We start from the raw sequence: 19,275 nt of genomic DNA, 5'->3' as shown, positions 1-19,275 counted from the left end.
GGAATGTTTAATTAGTAAATGCATATATCAAGAATTCATCTTCTGTCCTCATTCTCTACTAGAATTTTTAGTTTCCTTCCCTAACTCCAGTACCTCTCTGACTATATGGGAATTATCTATTTATTTTCTATATGACAAACATCTCTTTGTATTTTTAGGAGTGAATGCATTATGTAAAAGTCTCTAGAATTCAAATAACCAAATCACCTACTACACATTTCCTTGGTTCTGTTTTGCTCTCTAGCCTTTGTTCCAGCTACTTTCCAAAGTGTTCTAGTATTAGTGAGGGCTCATTGACATATCTTGCCATCTGCAGTGGCTTCCCATTTAAATTCTTGGATATCTTTTGACCTCTGGAACACCGAGACTTCATACGTGACCTGAGATGGCATCCAGTGTGAAAAAAACATAACCACATTGCATAGTAAAAATAGCTAGATAGCTGATAATTGGATTTGGGATTATGATTTATCTCTAAAATAAAAATCAGCGGTTGACATGCCAAGAATATATCTTTGCAACAAAACATCTGAGGCAGTGCCTTGCAGTATTTATCCTGATACACATTCACCAACAAAAGCTTAAAAGAGGTAAATAACTTAAAAGCATAGGGATATGTCTTCTGCATAGCAGTGTTTGAATATTTACATTTGGTATTCAACTCAAGTTTCTTGAAGCAACAGAATCCTACCTTTGGCATGTTACCTTGGCGTTTATACCCCTTTTTAGCTCTTTCCTGCGCAGATGTATGTTTTGTCAGAAGGCAAGAATAGGTATACATCTGCAGGTTTTTGAATTGCAGGCTTTTGACTCTACAGACAAATGTTTCATCAAACCATGTTGTTATCTTCGTAGTTGGTAGAAGATGAATTGTGCAGTTTAAGTGGAAGCCTGAGAACAAGTTACTGAAATCTTGCCTGGCTGCAAAAGTGCATTCAGCAGTTGAAAAGCCCATATGTTTTTCTCATTTGAGAGAGTGCATCTTAAGCAAACTAAAACGCATTCTTCTACTTGCTATAGCAACATTGTTCACTGCATTAGGATGATAATCTTCTTAGACTTTGTTGACTTTTGTGGACTATCTCAATAAGAATTCTGGTCTTTAAATATTAAAGTCCATAGGCCCTTCTATTTAAATAACACCATCATTCTGCATCAATATTCCCCAAAATTGGCATTCCTGTTCTAATTTAGCTTATTCATGGTTTTAATTTTTTCCTCAATTCAAAACAATTAATTTAAGCAGATAATATATCATAATTGACTTGAGATACCACAGCGTGAAGAAAAGCATAACCACATTTTACAAGAAAACAGCTAGATGGCTGATAATTGAATTTGTAACTTTACAAATGCTGGTTTTGATTTCAAACATTGTTATTTCCTCTACTTTTAAAAGCTGGTTCTTGTATAGTTTCAAGCATCCCAGCATACCAAGAAAACCTTTCTGGTTTTAACACCCACCCCAGTATATTGAATCTTTAGAGAGATAATATCTACATTCAGAAAATTAATTCAATTCCAAGAAAGGAAGAGAAGTAGTTCCAAAAAGCAATGATTTGTTTTCATTTACTTTAACTCATGATAACTGAGAACTGCCAATTTATAAGGCACTGTGCTTAGTGCTTTGGAAACACAAATAATACAAAAGGCATGGTTTCTACCTTTAAGATCTATATTATCTAAGAAGAAAAAATATGCACAGATAGTTGTTGCTTATCATTTTACCTGGAAACCTCTGAGCTTTCCAATATGGAAAATAATAGAATACAGTTTCTGTTGAATAGAGAAAAGTCTTCAGCGGCCACGTATCACAGAATCATCTTCTAGATTGTGACTCAAAGAAATGACCTTTTCTCTAATGTGCCCATACATCTTATGTGCCATCCAAATAAACATAACTAATTTTTGAAAACTGTTTTTATGACTTTGTAATTCCTAGTTTTTCTAATCAAGGTTACTATGGCCACATGTGAAGTTTATGCCCTTATACGAAAAAGCAGAGTTTGGGTGTGGAGAGAAACAAACATCACCCAATGGGGTTTCAACTCTAAGTTCTTTGAAGGTGGTTACTCCCAGTGCCATGACCAGAGGCCAACCCCCAGGGTCCGGAGAGGGTGTCAAGGGAATTTGTGAATGACAGATGGAGGGAAGGCTATGTTGTGCATATTCACATTCTCACACTGTGTCCAGAGAGCTCCTTTGACACCTCGCCAGTCTCCTACAACCAGACCAGTGCACCAAGCCCTAGCCTTGAGATCAACCTTTCTTATACTTCCCGTCTTCATTTCCTCTCTTGCCTTCTGACGCCACTCCCCAGTAGCAGAAAAAAAATGATAGCCTGAGAGAAATCAGAGCAAATGTGTGGGAGGTTAGGTGAGAAGTCTCACCAGAAAAAGAAAAAAAAAAAAAATCTTCAGGGCTTCTTTTAACCCCCAGGCCACAGTGTGAGGAATAGTGGCCTTGACCTCTCCCTCACCAATTTAGAGCCTGGTCTGAAGACAGCTCTAAAATAAAAGAAATGCTAGGAATAAAGGAAAGGCCGTGGTCCAGGGGGAACAGAGGGAGGTAAATGCTTGAATCAGCATTAATTTCTGTAGTATTGGAGGTCATCAGTAATCCATTCGCTGGGGCTTGTGTTCAGCAGAATTATCGTGCTATGCTAAGCACAGCAGACAACTCACACTCCTATGAGGAGATGAGATGCTCAGAGGAAGAGAGGACTGGAGATGTTTAAAGGAGATTTGTTTCTAACATGGCTTTAATTTGAAATCCTTTTCATTCTGAAGATGTCTGGATATTGAGATAGAGCAAATGAAAGCAGTGTGTTCCTGTTACGGATTCAGCCGTGCATCTCACTTATTTGAAAGGCTTAATCAGCACACTCAGGAACAAGATGTGAGACATCTTGAGGCACTGCTTACTTGTCAGCTGCAAGATCAATAAAATGCAGACGACATTCTTTGCCACACTCCAGAGAATGAGTTTGCAGAGTGAGAAGGACTTCACTTTGAGACTATTTTATTCACACTGACTTGGCAAAGGCAGGGAAGTTGCTCTGGGGAGGGCACTGGAGGCTTGGCCCTAGCTGGCCCAGCTGTTCTTGCTCAACCTGCCAGGTGACATTACCCACTTGCCCGGAGTTAGTCTGAACAGCAGGGCTCACGTCAGAAGGCATTTGCAGGCCGCTCGGGCCATTCAGTCAAAGCGGTTATTTTAACCGACTATGTAAATGGTGCCTAAAAGTCTCTGGTAATCAATTTTGATTGGACTCATTAATTTAGGATTATTGTTAAACCTGACAAAAGTAAGCACAATACTAAAGATGCATAAACACAGGTCTAGCAGTCTGGAAATGAGGACTACTGTATTCCGTTGCCGTAATTGGCACTGATCAAATTGCCACTGGGCCCACCTTAGGGATAACGGTGGACAGTTTTTAGAAATACCCGGTTGCTGTCTGGCAACTAGTTGAAAGCACAGTAACTCACTTGACTGTCAGTGCATTTTTTTCATTAGTAAAGAAGTACTCTTCTTCACTCAGCATACAAATAATTTCCAAAGGAGGCCTCTATGTCTGTGTACTCTTGAGAGAATAGGTGACATTATTTTTTTAATTTAAAATTGAATTATGCAAATAAAATGTTACAATATTACCTGTAATCTTTGCTTTTTATCTTTCATGTTTATTTTAAAAGATTAGCTCCCTCTGCAAATATTTATTAAGTGTCTGGTAAGATCAAGGCTTACTGCTCGTACCAAGAGGGATATAATCCCTACCTGCAAAGGGGCTCCCTGTTTCATGGGACAACAGATGTACATACACAATACACGTGAATGCATTGTGGGACAGGGAAGTTCTGGGTATGGCTTGAGCATAGAAGCAGGTTTTCACTTTTCAATCCTGTCCCTGCAGCTTGATTGATGGGGGTGTAGCCCAGTGGGGTCTGAATGGCAACAGCAGGTGGAACAAAAGCAGGTCCTCCCAAGTTCAATCCGGCAGCAAGAATAACATTTGATAAAATATTAAGGGAGGTATTTGATTCAACGGTGTTATTTGTGAGACACGGGCAATCCCAGCTAAAGGGGGCACTGGCTATACTGTCTGGCATCTTTGAAGATACTGCATTTCTCTCCTCTACCCAACATTTCATTATTACTAGCTCTGCCCAACTTTCCTTCTGAAATTCTTTGAACTCTTCCTCTTTTTCATCCCTCTTTCATACCTGCATCCTTTCGCACCTGAACAATTGTAGTAGCTTGCTATTCAGCCATAATTTTTCCCCTCTTAAATATTCCCTCCACTGTACAGCAGGAATGATGGATATTAAATGAAAATATGACCATAGTTAGAATCCTTCAAAAACTCCCAGCAAGTTCACTCAGCAACCTCTTCAGCAAAATAATCGAGGGTCTCTCTGTTTCTTCACTTCCTCCCTCAACCATCCCTGCCCCCACCCACCTTGGTCTAGGGTACTGAACTGTCTCTACTTCCTCAACCATACCAGGCTGTTTCCTGTCTCTATGTCTTCCCTTCTTCACTGTGCTAGCTCCCACCCTTTTCCTGGAAATCCTTCCCTGAGCCCCAGGCTGCTTTCTGATTCAGTATCTGCCATAATATTAAAATGTGTTTTATTTCTGTGTGTGTCTCCCCCACTGGACTGAAAACTCCTTGAGGAAACTGGTGCACAATAGCCCAGCTCCTGCTTCTCACTCACTCAGAGAAAGACTTGGTGTCACCTCTCAGGCCATTTCTGATCACCTGACACACCTTCACTGTTTCACCTTTTTTTTTCTTTACTTATCACTCTATGATATTTCTTGTTCGTTCCGGTTTTGTTTACAGTTTTTCTCCCCACTAGAATATGAACTTTTTGAGAGCTGAGGTCTTTTCTGCTTTGTTCATCCTTATATTGCCACTGCCTAGAAAAGTCCCTAGTATATAGTAAGCCTTTAATAAATATGCATTTTTCAAAACCAAATTAAATGGGGGATTGATGGATGGATGGACACATAGTGAGAAGTCAATAAATTAGTTGGAACTGAATTAGCCTAGCTCTATTAGATTAGTAGTATATAGGCCAATAATGGTAGCAGGTTCATTTATTAACACCTTATGGGACACAGACCACCACAGAACTTCAGTATTTACTTCTGTGACTCACTGCCATCAACTCCCACCCATGGTTTTAATGTATCCCACTTTGGGAAAGATCTGTCATATCCTGAATGCCACTAGTGACATTCTAGATGTTTCCTTCATGTTAATTTCTTATTCTCTCTCCTGGGATAAGTACACATCCTCCATATAAAATAACAGCAGAAGCAAAAGATCCAGAATCAACTTTTGAAGAATTACTGAACTCTTCACTCTATCAATTGATATTTTATTTGTGAAGCAGAGAAATGGCTCCAATTCCAGACTCATTTTTTACAAGTTTAACTTCCCTTCCCACCAGCTTCCTCATTGATGAAATAAGCGTGGTAACCTTTTTATCTTGTAGTCTTCTTTTGAAGAGGTGAGAAAATACTTGTGAATGCTGTTTTCAAACTTCAGAATGCTCATCTAATATGTTGTTCATCAATTATTATTTCATACTATCCCCTATCTGTTGATAATGATGACTACATATATCTCCATATTGTCGGCCTTTTCAGCATCGTATTCTTCACTGCGTAAGGTCACTTAATCTTACGTGTATAATCATTTGCATTCTGAATTGCAACTCCTTCGTTAGTTTTTATAACTGTTGAAGTTAATAGGACATTGGGGAAGTGGATAGCACAGGCAAAAGGAAATTGGATTTTGAACTTTTTGTTATGATGACATCCATTTGATTGTGATCCAAATGATTAGTGAAGAAGAGCTGCTTTGTGACAACTTTGAGTGTGACATGAAGTATAAGCCTTGGATTTGCTTATTAGTTTACTGTTTAAAGAAAAATAGCCCCCAGTACTGACATGCATCACATATCATTTAAACTCGTTCTGTGTGCTGACCACCATGGCCACCTAAGGATGTAACACTGTGTAAGACGCAGGGGCTGCTCCAGAGAAGCTAGAAGTCCAGCATCACCTCCGTCGTTTGCTCTAAAGAAAAACAGGCAAGTGGCTGTACAGAACCAAGATCATTCTTTTTTAACAGTTTATAGTTACAGAGGAAGAGTACCTTTTACCTCAAATTACCTGAGAGCTGGTGAATTAGGTGTCATCATAACCCCAATTATTTTTTTAAATTTTATTTAAATTCTAGTTAGTTAACATACAGGGCACTATTGTTTTCAGGAGTAGAATTCACTGATTCATCACTTGCATACGCACCCAGTGCTCATCATAACAAGTGCCCTCCTGAATGCCCAACACCCATCCAGCCCATCCCCCACCCGCCTCCCTCTGTCAACCCTCAGTTTGTTCTCTATTGTTAAGAGTCTTTATGGTTTGTTTCCCTCTCTCTCTCTCTCCTTTTTTCCCTTCCCCTATGTTCATCTGTTTTGTTTCTTAAATTCCACATATGAGAGAAATCGTATGGTATATTTCTTTCTCTGACTGACTTATTTTGCTTAGCATGATACACTCTAGCTCCACGTCATTGCAAATTATAACCCCAGTATTTAAAACAAGGAAAACTGAGGACCACTAGCCAGTAAGGAAGTAAGCTGATACTTCACAGACACATGCTTCATCCAAGAATGCCACACAGAATCATGTTTCTTCTGCTGGGCTTTTCAGATTGGCAACAATACAGTATTTAAGTGAATCTTGTAAAAATTTATTTTTTAAAAAAATGTGGAATTGCAGACTGAGAAAAGAAATACTAATAAATTTGACATCACAGCAATAAGATAGCTCATGTAAAAATACTTTGTAAGCGGTGAAGCCCTATAAATATATAACATGTCACTTCATATTTTTTGGATTATGATTTATTTCAGCGAATTTGTAGTGAGGGCATAACAAAGATTGGGAGTCATATGACAGAGCAAAAAAGATATTTGTACATATATATACACACAAATGTATTTTTTACTTGTTCATTGGTATTTGACTTATCTGATAATGCAACAGTTCCTGGCCACTGTGTTTGCTGACATGTGAATTAATCAGTGGCAGTTGGTAGGCCAAGAGTACCAATGAAGTGGACTTACTGAATAGTGTGGCTTGAGGTCTAATCTCTCTCTTTTAAAATGGTTACAGATTTGGTGAGAATGTCCAGTTCAGCATAAGGTCTTTGGAAGTACACATCTAAATGGTATAGAGTTCTTCCTAAGGCTATCATGTAGTTTAATTAATACATTAAACTAAATTAAGTTAAATTAAACCTGGCTCGCTCTCTGCTGTTCTACTGACTGGCATACAATAATCGATCTCTCTACCTGCTGCATTTTCCCGTCCAAAAATTGCACAAATCAAGGACAAGGATGCTTGAGACTCCTTTAATGGCGATATTCTCAAAAAGCTAGCCTACTGTGGTTGTCTAAAATCAAAGTATCATCATGAATTTTTCTTAGTGCTTTTATGAAGTCTGTAAAGATCTTGAAGTTTAAAATGGAAAGCAAAACAAGAATCCAAAGGCTCAACATCTGAGTTTTTTCTCTGAGAAACAAGTTTATGCTTAATGAAAGAATGGTTACCAACAAGAAACATCTTTGTTAACTTTTAAAAATATTATAATACAACTGTAAAATTTCCATCCTCAATCTAAGTGTAAACATTTAATTACCAACAAATATTGACCTTCAATGTTAATTAAAACCCAACATATGCTTGGTGACAATCACTGATCAAGTTGACTTACATACATACTGACAATTCATAATGGCAGCGTGCTCCTTTCATATTTTGAGGAATTCTGATAAATTAGTATAGTATATTTTATAACGAGATTATCATATACATATTGAATTTGATAAAAAGTTGAATATTAAATGTATAACTGAAATTAAGAAAACTAGGTATTACTTTTCATTTTATCATAATATTACTTATTCTGAATTTTCAAAACTGAATTTAAATTAAACGTAGTTTGTGGTGAAATTTTATGAAATAAAAAATTCAAATATATATAAAAATATATTTACTTTTTAGATGCATTTACCGTCATTTCTAATTTTAAAATCTAAATGCATTTGATATCTGAGAACATATTTGAATTATATTATGCCTTAATATTAGAATTTAAAAATTTTATTAAGAAATTTTTCTTAAGTTTCCAAGTTGCAAATTTAAAGAAATATTTTAAAAAGAGAATTAAAATGTAAGTGCAAAATACCTATGTGTATCATTGTGAATTTTGAATTTAAAATATTATAAATATTTTAATATCTTGATTTACTTATAGTGTACATAAGTTATGTATAATGTCATGGAGTTTACCTGCTTACTTCATAAAAATAATTTGTCTACATGTTTTCTATTACTTATAACATGCTACAAGCTATTATTATTAAATGCTGACAGATTTGCACTTTGCCCTTTTTGTTGGAAGCATACCTGATGATGTTTATAAAAATTTAAGTTAAAAAAATTTATAGTAATGAGAAATGCTGAGTCAGTATAAAAATGATTTCGACATAAAACTCAGATTCAAGCTGGTCAAGAAATAACGGATCAAGGATATTTATTGAGGGTTTACAATTTATGAGGTATGCTAATTTCTGAAAACATAAAATATGAGATAGGCCCTTTAAGGGCATTACACTTTCATTGATGTGATCGACAGCCAAGGGATGACAGTGCATAATGCGGAGTCCTGATGCGGAAGGGCAGTATCTGCCGAGGTGCCACACTCAAAGCAAAGGAAGAAGAATGTCATGAGGAGAAAGAATTATTTTCTTCCTGTGGAGTTCAATGTCAGATCTGTAAAGTAGGTGGGGCTCAAAAGGCATGATGGTACAAATTAAATTTATTTTAAAAATATCTCCTGTCAAATCTAACAGCCACATTTTGAGAATGAATTCTTCCTGATACATTCACATCTTTTCCTGATTTGTTCCCAGAATGTTCGGGCCCATTGGGAATTGAAGGTGGAATCATATCAAATCAGCAAATCACAGCTTCCTCTACCCACCGAGCTCTTTTTGGACTCCAGAAGTGGTATCCCTACTATGCACGTCTCAATAAGAAGGGGCTGATAAATGCATGGACAGCTGCAGAAAACGACAGATGGCCATGGATTCAGGTAACACATGGGATGGGTCAAGGTGACTGCCAAGGAATGACCAGAATCATTTCAGAAAGATTACAAGTCAGAGCCCAAAGCGTGACTTTTCTTTATGGTCAGAGGACAGGATGATTTAGTTGAGTCCAAATGGGGTATAAAAATCTGAAACTGTGGGATATCGGTACATTGACTGAAAAGTGCATTAAAAATGTTGAAATTCTTGGGCTATAAATATTACTATTTTAAGGTACATATCAGAGAAGGAGGTTTTTACATAGGCCATGTGTTCATTAGTACTATGTTAACATTTAACGGCAACTTCTGATACTTGGAGAAAGTAAAAATTGCATCTTTTCCTTCTGTCTCGAAACCCGTTTGCAGCGTGTAACATGTATAATAGATGATAAGAAAACCTAAAATGCCGTCAGCACCTTCTTTCAGTAGCTGAGAATGTTTCAGTTCCTACCGTTTTATTTATTATCAGCGGCCAGCTTTTTTTTAAAAACAGAAAAAACCATGATACACCAAGATAGTAAATGATTTCCGTTAAATGAGGTGGATGGTAGTAATAGCAGAACCTTCTATTTTATCCAGTTAAATGCTTTTTGATGACTTAACTGAAGGGAGACAGTAAACTACATATTAGGAGGGCAGAAAAGGTGATTAGACCATGATTTCTGTGAAAGATTATACCTCTGTTGGGGAGAGTACATTAAAAATATCTAACAAGTCATTGATGTGTGCCGAAGAGAGGGAAAACCCAGGTTTAGTGGAAGACATAATTAATTATCATGAAAAAGCCTTAGGGGAGAATAGTTTTTTTAGGTGGGCCTCAGAAAATGGCTTTCAGTAGAGACTAAAAATCTATGGAACAGCATGATCAAAGACATCATATAGAAAATCATAACTTGTGTATAGAGGAACATGTATCTAATTAAGTGTGTGAGTTAAGTATGTATGAAGAGTCATACATACAAAAAGATTTGGAGCTTATTCCAGGGAGCTATTACAGAATTTTGATTTATTAGTTGAGCTATTTTGTTTACTATATAGTTTGAGTCGGGGTAATTTTTAATGTGGAAATCCATGATTTGACATTATTAGGTGCAACATACAGGGATTGCTTTACAGAAATTTAATAGAATGAGAAACTGATTGATGGCCAAGTAACATGACTTCCTTACCTTAGGAACTGGGCTGAAATCTCCTTCAGATATTTCCTTTGTTCAGGTTTCTTATGAATTTTTATATATCCTACCTACATACATTTCTTTTATCTATGTGGCTCCATGTGGTTACCTGATATTGTTTTGCTTTATGCATTTATTTTTGCATGCATTTGCAGAAATCCCTTCTTAAATTACGCTTGATTTTTCTTTTTCTTTTTTTTTTTAAAGATTTTATTTATTTATTTGACAGAGAGAGACAGCCAGCGAGAGAGGGAACACAAGCAGGGGGAATGGGAGAGGAAGAAGCAGGCTCCTAGCGGAGAAGCCTGATGTGGGGCTTGATCCCAGAACTCTGGGATCACTCCCTGAGCCGAAGACAGATGCTTAACGACTGTGCCACCCAGGCGCTCCTACACTTGATTTTTCTCATCTGTAGCTACATGTGCAAAGAGAATTCCAGATAATGAACATGGCATATCTATACAGTTTTGATCCCAGAGTAATGAAGATAAAATTAAGGTTTAGAATAGATGAAGGACAACAAAAAATGCTTATCTTTTATTGTTAAAAATCATTGCAGAGACCATTTTTTTAAATCGCCATAGTGGACAGTTATGATTTGTGGGATTGCAATCATGATGAAACTCTGGAAATTAAGATTTGTAGCAGGAATGGCAGAACGATGTGAGACGATGTCACAAGATTGCATCGGGTTTCTGTTTGGCAAATTATGTTTGCAAGCTTCAGTCATTGCCATGTTTCAATAAACCATAAATAACATATTTTGCAATGTTTTTGCTGAGAAACACCTTATTAGTGTTTCACGTCCTGACTTTTCACTTACTTTGTCCCAGTTTATTGCCTACTTAACTTACACATCATTCTGCCTTTTATTAACTTTAAGTTCTCTTTATCCGAGTAATTACAGGTAGAGATAACCTCAATGGAACAGGACATTGGTTGACTCTTAGAGAAATTTAGATTAAATATGACTTTGTTAAGTAGAATAATTTATTTTATTTTATTTATTTTTTAAGTAGAATAATTTAATACCTCTTTTATTTTTAAGGGGTCTATCATTATTACTTTTTTATTGTTATTATTTTGCATTTAGTCTGAAGATGATAATGAACTCTCAGAGAAAAGCAATATAAGTAAATAAAAAGGCTTTTATATTAAATGAAAAAGCCTGTGTATAATGGAGAGAAAACTGAAAATTCTTAATTGTCATTTTAATAGGTATTCTGAGATTATGTTCAAAGTTATTATGTTACTGTATTCTTTCATAACATCTTATTTTCTAAGTTATTTGTTTAAAAGAAAAAGTGTATCCCTTTCTTAAAGGAAAATCATATCTAAGAGGCTCTGGGAAGTCTACTCATGTACCTAATTTTCTGTCTGAGCATTATTAATTTCCCTTGTCACTTAATTCTTTTGTTTATATTCAGTACTTCAAATGAAACATTTGAGTACTTTGCTTAAACTCACTTATAATGAGCACAGTATTCCCCTAATCTTTCAGGTGTATGACACACATACACTAATTAGTATTCAATTCCATTTTCTTCCTTGTCTAGGTGAAATAAAAATTGAAATTTCCATTTTAAATTTACACACTCAGTGGGCAATTTTTGAGAGCACCACAATGTTTATAATTGGTTTTGGATTTAAAGGGTTAGTGCAATAAATATAGTTAAACAAAACCTTTTTCTCCCCATTTTCAAGTTTTTCTGACCTTATATTCCTTACCTACATTCTTTTTTCCAACTAATAAATAACCACCACATTGAACATTGACTATTCACTAGCATTTTGGAATGTCAATTTCTCTTTCTGACTGGTGTATTAGAAATAGCAACTTTGTATAATTATGGAAATGTGTCTTAGGTTATCTTATATAAAAATGTGTAAGTTTATTTAATTCTTCTGGGTACTTTGCTAACTGACTAAGGTCTGAAGATGACTATTTGCTATTTATTTTTAAAGATAATTCTTTTATATTCATTATTTTTCTTTTATAGATACGGGCAGTAAAATATTATTTTTTTGATTTCTGAGTTGATTTGTTTTATGCATATACATTCTTTCTAGAATGCATATGCGTTACATTTCCAACTAGTCATTTATTCATCCATGCAACAAACATTTACTAGTGACTGTCTCCGTGGCAGTCTCTGCTCTACTAGGCACTAGAAGAAAGACAGCACTTTCCTTCAAGACGTTCTGAATCTAGGGGTACCTGGGTGGGCAGTTGGTTAAGCGGCCATCTCTGGATTTCAGCTTAGGTCATGATCAGAGGGTCCTGAGATTGAACCCTACATTGAGCCCCCCCGTCAGACTCCATGCTTAGTGGGGAGTCTGGTTGAAGATTCTCTCTCTGCCTCTCCCCCTGCTCTCACTCTCTCTCTCTAAAATAAATAAATAAATAAATAAATAAATAAATAATTCTTTAAAAAAAATGTTCTGAATCCAGCATATAGTAAAGTAAACAAGGTAAATATAACAATATAGTATTTATACCCTGGTCTTACATCCTCTGCTAACCCTTTCACTTGAACCATAATATTTTATTATATTTGAACAGCCTATTCTAATAAAACTTTTGTTAAATGGAAAAGCTGGTTTAGCATAATATTTAAAGAACATGAGAGGAATTCGCACTACACTAGGTATTACATGGCTGTATTATTATATGCTGATCTGTTTGATGGGTATACCAAAGCGAGGCCATAATTTTCCTTTGAAAGTTAATTTACCAGTAGTAGTGTCACTACAAGTATTTTATCACTGAGAAAAATAGGCTTTGATCTTTCCCTTTTAAATAATTCATTATTCTTTAAAAAAATATGATTATGATCTTAATATGTTCCTTTTCTATATGCCACAAAGTTTGTGTGTGGGGAGAGATCATTACTTCTCAAACTTTAATGTGCACAGGAATCTTTTGCGTCACTGGGTAAAAATAGAAACCTCTGGATTGCCTCTCAGACCTACTGCAGGTTATCAGCAGACTACATTGAAAAAACATGTCTCATCGGCTCATTAAGCCTGGGTTGGGACTGCCCGAGGTACATTAAAAAATAAATAAATAAAATTAAAATAGCACTTTTGCTTGATGATCTGGGCTCTTTGTTGTTGGAACTGCAAGTAGTGATAACTATATGGGGTAGAAAGAGAGGAAAAAATGGTGAAGAAAAATGAGGAAGGATAATGAGAACTGTGTGACCCGCGAAAGTTCTTAAACTGGATGGAGGCAGAACCATGTTAGATATCTTAAGGCAGAGGTGCACCCAGCTTTAGCAGCAGTTCATAGCAAGCATTATTCATTAGTCATAAAGTCTTTAAGAATTTCCAGCAACTACTATTCCTAAATGGCTATAGATTCTTCGTTGTTGGAAATTTTAAAATATCCCAAAGCAAGATCATCTGACTTTTAGATTTCAAACAAAATAATAGTTACTTCAGAATACATGGGCCCAAATGAGAATTATGAGAGTTGAGTTACAGATTCATATTTCTGGAGTACACATTTCATATATGGTTGTGTTTTTTTTTTTTTAATCTTTGTGAACAGTGGGATTGAAAATGCTGCAAAAAACAGAGTAATCATCTATGTCATTTCAAAGCCTGTATATAATGTGTGTGAAACTCCTTTGGTACTTTATAGACAGCTGGAGCTCCTTGAGATTCAAAACCCATTTTTAAAAACATGGATTTTAAGAAGGGTTTTCTTTCATTTTCAGGTTGTTTTTTAGTTACAGAGCCTGAATTGCATAGAATCTAATCCATCTTTACTACTTCTTCATTCAAGTAGAAAATGTTTTTGCCTGTCTTTTTCCTTAAAAAAGCTACTTTCTCAGATACATTGCCATCCATACTAAACACCTAAGACTAATGACATCTGAACATCAATGTGCTGCTGCTTCCAGTGATCTCTTTTTATAAACAGTAATCCTAAATAGAAAATTGCAATTTTTCTTTAAGTTGTTTATTAGAAGTAACCTTTCATAAATAGTTGTGTGTTATTAAAAAATGTTACTTTTTTATTTTTAAAAACAAAAAGATACTTAGCGTTAAGAAAAAAATGATCTGATGTATCCATACTGAAAAAATGATATATTTAGTCTATTTATTTGGTCATTTACAGCCTTTATACTAATACTAATACATATTGCTTTCTGATGTGCTTTAAAGGATGTTTTTTGGATCTTGATTCCAAATTCTATGAGCTATGAAATATATGATTAACAGTATGGCAATTGTTCTCTAATTTGAAAGAAGTTGTATCTGGAATCTCCTCTTTTTGCTCTAAGCTACTTCCTCTCTGACTTTCAGCACCCAGGGCCTCATTGACCTGGATTTCTTGCTGTTCCTCAACTTCCGCTGGCTGTTTTCTGCTGCTGTGCTTAGGCACATACCTTTCCTGCTTCATCTATTCACCATCTACTGGGCTTCTTTAGATTCAGATTCTTCATTCCATTCTGTATAATGTGATTCCTGGAATTCCTGCTTTTTATCCCCAAAGATAAAGGTGACCACACTGGGGGCACCCGGGTGGCTCAGTTGGTTAAGCAGCCAACTCTTGGTTTTGGCTCAGGTCATGGTCTCAGGGTCGTGAGATTGAGCCCTGTGAGATCGAGCCCCGGTCAGCTCCACACTCAGTGGGGAGTCTGCTTGAGATTCTCTTTCCCTCTCCCACTGCTCCTCCCCATGCTCCATACATGCTCTCTCTCTCTCCCCAATATAAATAGATAAATCTTTTAAAAGAAGGGAGAGAGAGAGAAGTGACCACACTGTCCTCTTTTCCCACTCTGCTACTTCTTTTTTTTTTAATAATAATATTTTTTTATTATATTATGTTAGTCACCATACAGTACATCCCTGGTTTCCAATGCAAAGTTCCATGACTCATTAGTTGTGCATAACACCCAGTGCACCATGCAATACGTGCCCTCCTTACTACCCATCACCAGCCTATCCTATTCCCCCACCCCCTCCCCTCTGAAGCCCCCAGTCTGTTTCCCAGAGTCCATAGTCTCTCATGCTTCACTCCCCCTTCTGATCACCCCCCCTTTCTTTATCCCCCTTTTCTTCTACCGATCTTCCTACTACCTATGTTCCATACATGAGTGAAGCCATATGATAATTGTCTTTCTCTGCTTGACTTATTTCACTTAGCATTATCTCCTCCAGTGCTGTCCATGTTGCAGCAAGTGTTGAGAAATCGTTCTTTTTGATAGCTGAGTAATATTCCATTGTATATATGGACCACAGCTTCTTAATCCAGTCATCTGTTGAAGGGCATCTCGGTTCCTTCCACAATTTAGCTATTGTGGACAATGCTGCTATGAACATTGGGGTGCATATGGCCCTTCTCTTCACTACGTCTGTATCTTTGGGGTAAACACCCAGTAGTGCAATGGCTGGGTCATAGGGTAGTTCAATTTTTAACTTTTTAAGGGACCTCCACACTGTTTTCCAGAGTGGCTGTACCAACATGCATTCCCACCAACAATGTAGGAGGGATCCCCTTTCTCCACATGCTCTCCAACCATTGTTATTTCTTGCCTTGTCAATTTTTGCCATTCTAACTGGCATAAGGTGGTATCTCAGTGTGGTATCCAAGATCTACAAAGAACTTCTCAAACTCAATACACAAGAAACAAATAAACAAATCATAAAATGGGCAGAAGATATGAACAGACACTTTTCCAATGAAGACATACAAATGGCTAACAGACACATGAAAAAATGTTCAAAATCATTAGCTATCAGGGAAATTCAAACCACTCTGCGAATTCTGTATGTTAGTTAGCAGCAGCTAACATTCTCTATGGTTATGGTTTACCTTTCTCTTTCCTATCCTGCAAGCCACTTGAGAGTATGAATTATACCTGATTTAAGTCTATTTCCATAGCATCTTAAATAAAAAAACAAAAACAGATATAAGCAAATAATTGATTGATAGAATAGAGAATATTGAACAAAATAAGTGGAAGAGACCTAGTGTCTGTTTTGGCATGGTAATTACACTGAGTGGTGCTAAGAGTGTCCCAACAACTCAGTTCACTCCCTGTGTTCAGATGTTATAAACTTTCATTTGAACTGTGCCATCTTAGCACAATCCCTTTGGTGTCATATGGTGTCTACCCACAGTATAGGGATGCCTCACCCATCTGGGAAGCACAGGAATCAGAATTTCTGCAAATCCTGATGAACCATACCTTTCTCTGTAATCACTGCAAACCACCTTTATAAGCAACATTGGATAGACATGGGTAATATTTGTAAGGGGTCCTCTAGGAAGTATGCTAATTAAGCCTTGAATACCAAACACCAAAATTTTCATCTTTTCTATCCCACTTAAGTATTTCCTGAAATGCTAAATATTAAATGTTTGTTTTAGTTTCTTGCACATTTTTGTAAATTTATCATATTCACACAAGAATTTGAAACTTTAGACAATGCTGTTGCAAAATAACCATATGTTCTCTTTCTAAGATTAATTTGCCCTAGTAAAACAAGCTTTTAAAAATACTAGTATCTCTCCAGCTTATGTAATTTGTAATTTTTACCCTTACAGAAATGTCAAAAACATACAAACTATACCTTATTACTATTATTCATTACATATAGAATGTAAAGAGTTATAGGGAATTGTTTTAACACAATTTTTAGCATCTATTAAACTCTGAGTAGATAATTCAGTGAACCACATGTATATACAAGACTGTTTGATTGTATTTGCTACACATTTTGGCCATGAGGGAAACATTTCCAGCTTAACTTTTACATTTACAAAGGTTAAGATTTTAAGTGTCTTGAAGTTCATTCAGTTCGCATTATCTTGTGACTATTACCAGAGTGATTTTTTAGTTTATGATACTGTTAAGAGTGAATTAGAGATAAGCTGAATTAATTGAAAATAGCGACTTGCTATTGTTATGAAAAAAACAGAACAGTCAATGTTTAGAATCTCTGGTTTGACAATGTCCCCTGATCACATTCGTGACAAATTTATGCACGTTCCCTCTTCATATCTCTCCATGTGACCATCTAGTCAGCCTCTGGGCTGTCTCTTCCAGTTTCTAGCACTTAGGACAAAAGGAGGGTAACTGAGTTCCAGTCATCTTTCAGAGTTTCTTATTGTAACTTTTCTGTTACATTGCATGATGCATTCCTCATAATCCTGTGATTGTAAATCCAGCTTCACCGAAGGTGTTAAACCCGCTTATGAGAATTGCTTATGGGAAATGCGATTTAGGAATTACAGTCCACCACTGTGTCCAATGCAGCAATTCTTCCTCATAGGGTGAGGGTAGAGAGCGTCTGCTGGCAGCCTGTCCTGAGTCCCTGGAGGTGAGAAATGCAGAGAAACAGGGGGAAAAGGGAGCGTCTGAGCTAAAGGTTTGATTGTCTCTTCATGTTTATCTTCTGTGAACCAGTGGGATTACTGTTTGGATTGGGCTGAAGGAATCCCTTATTTCCACTGTAGACACTGAACAAATTTGTTCTGCCCCAACGCCTTACTGAAAACCCCCTTGTTTTGAAAATATGACCAAGCACAGAGCCACCTAACCTGATCCTGAAAGCTTTATTTTCTTGAGACAGTAATTAATTTGAAAACATTTTGGCTTGGGGGAGATTGTTGTTTAAAACTAACTGAATGTGGTTAGGCTTAAGTGCAGAAAAAAGTTACTGTGTTCACCCATAGTTAGGTTACAAATGAGTCTCATTAGCGATAATGTTATATATTAGCTTTAAAATAATCCAACAGCTAGCACTATGTGCTGTTACAATTGCTTTACATATATTGACTACCTTTTTCCAGGTAACTGGTATTGTTCTTATCCCCATTATTCATGTGGGGAAATATAGGCACAGAAAAGGAAGTTGTCCAAATTCGCTAAAATAGTAAGTTGCATGCTTAGGGTTTATACAAAGGGACCTTATGTAAGAGGCCAGCGCCAAACTACTCATAACCTCTGTACTATCCTTTCTTTGACAGCTCTTGAAAATTCTTTTCCTTTTTTTTTTTTTTTAAGAAGGGATGGGCACTCGTGGGCATGAGGGAGTCTAGTGTTTTTTAAGGCTTTATGAAGTGCCTGTTGTAGCCAATAAAATTTATGTTTGCCCATAGCAAGCAATCCATCTCTAGCTAGGACAGCAGTTCTCAAAATTCAACTACATAAAAATTACCTGGAGGGCCATTTAAATATGGTCCTCATCCTTAGAGTTTCTGAATTCATGGGTCAGAGTTGGGACTAGAGCACTACTTAATGAACAGAAAGTCCAGGTGGATTTTGATATGGGTGATTTTGAGGAAAAAAGTAGTAATCATTACCCTAATGGAGCTCACACTAGTCTTCATGTGAGAGACATACTTCCCCTTAGATGTGCCCCTTTCACTACTAGAAACAATTTAAATAAAGATACCAGAGAACAGTATATTGCTCTTCAAAATGAGACATTGGTGTGAAACATTTTTAAGTAATGGATGGCACCAAGACATCACAAATCCAAGACCTAACTATGTAAGCTGCTTTGGTGATACTTTATTACTAACCTGCCTATATCAATGTGTGCCCTAAGTAGAATCCCCATTCTTCCATGAACTAGATATAGTAATGCCTAATTGTTTTCATAGGATTTTTGTCTGTAACATGAGGCCTTCAATAATTAAGTCATAATTAAATAGTAAAAGGATTATAAAAAAATCCACATCCCTATAAGACCAGGGTTTAAATGTTTTATTGTTGGGGCGCCTGGGTGGCACAGCGGTTAAGCGTCTGCCTTCGGCTCAGGGCGTGATCCCAGCGTTATGGGATCGAGCCCCACATCAGGCTCTTCCTCTATGAGCCTGCTTCTTCCTCTCCCACTCCCCCTGCTTGTGTTCCCTCTCTCACTGGCTGTCTCTATCTCTGTCGAATAAATAATAAAATCTTT

At 36.5% G+C, this 19,275-nt stretch overlaps 1 protein-coding gene across 2 annotated transcripts in view; it reads left to right on the top strand.

The window, feature by feature from the left end:
* Positions 1 to 19,275, top strand: part of EDIL3 (EGF like repeats and discoidin domains 3) — a 407,373-nt gene that overhangs the window by 258,866 nt on the left and 129,232 nt on the right. For both annotated transcript variants that reach the window (XM_019806447.2, XM_011232960.3), the window contains one exon: positions 8,997 to 9,178. In XM_019806447.2, the coding sequence (XP_019662006.1) occupies positions 8,997 to 9,178 (182 nt within the window). The remainder of the gene's footprint in view (positions 1 to 8,996; positions 9,179 to 19,275) is intronic.

Source organism: Ailuropoda melanoleuca, chromosome 3 (assembly GCF_002007445.2).
Source record: "Ailuropoda melanoleuca isolate Jingjing chromosome 3, ASM200744v2, whole genome shotgun sequence".
Lineage (NCBI taxonomy): Eukaryota > Metazoa > Chordata > Mammalia > Carnivora > Ursidae > Ailuropoda > Ailuropoda melanoleuca.
This window is presented reverse-complemented; position numbering and strand designations above follow the sequence as displayed.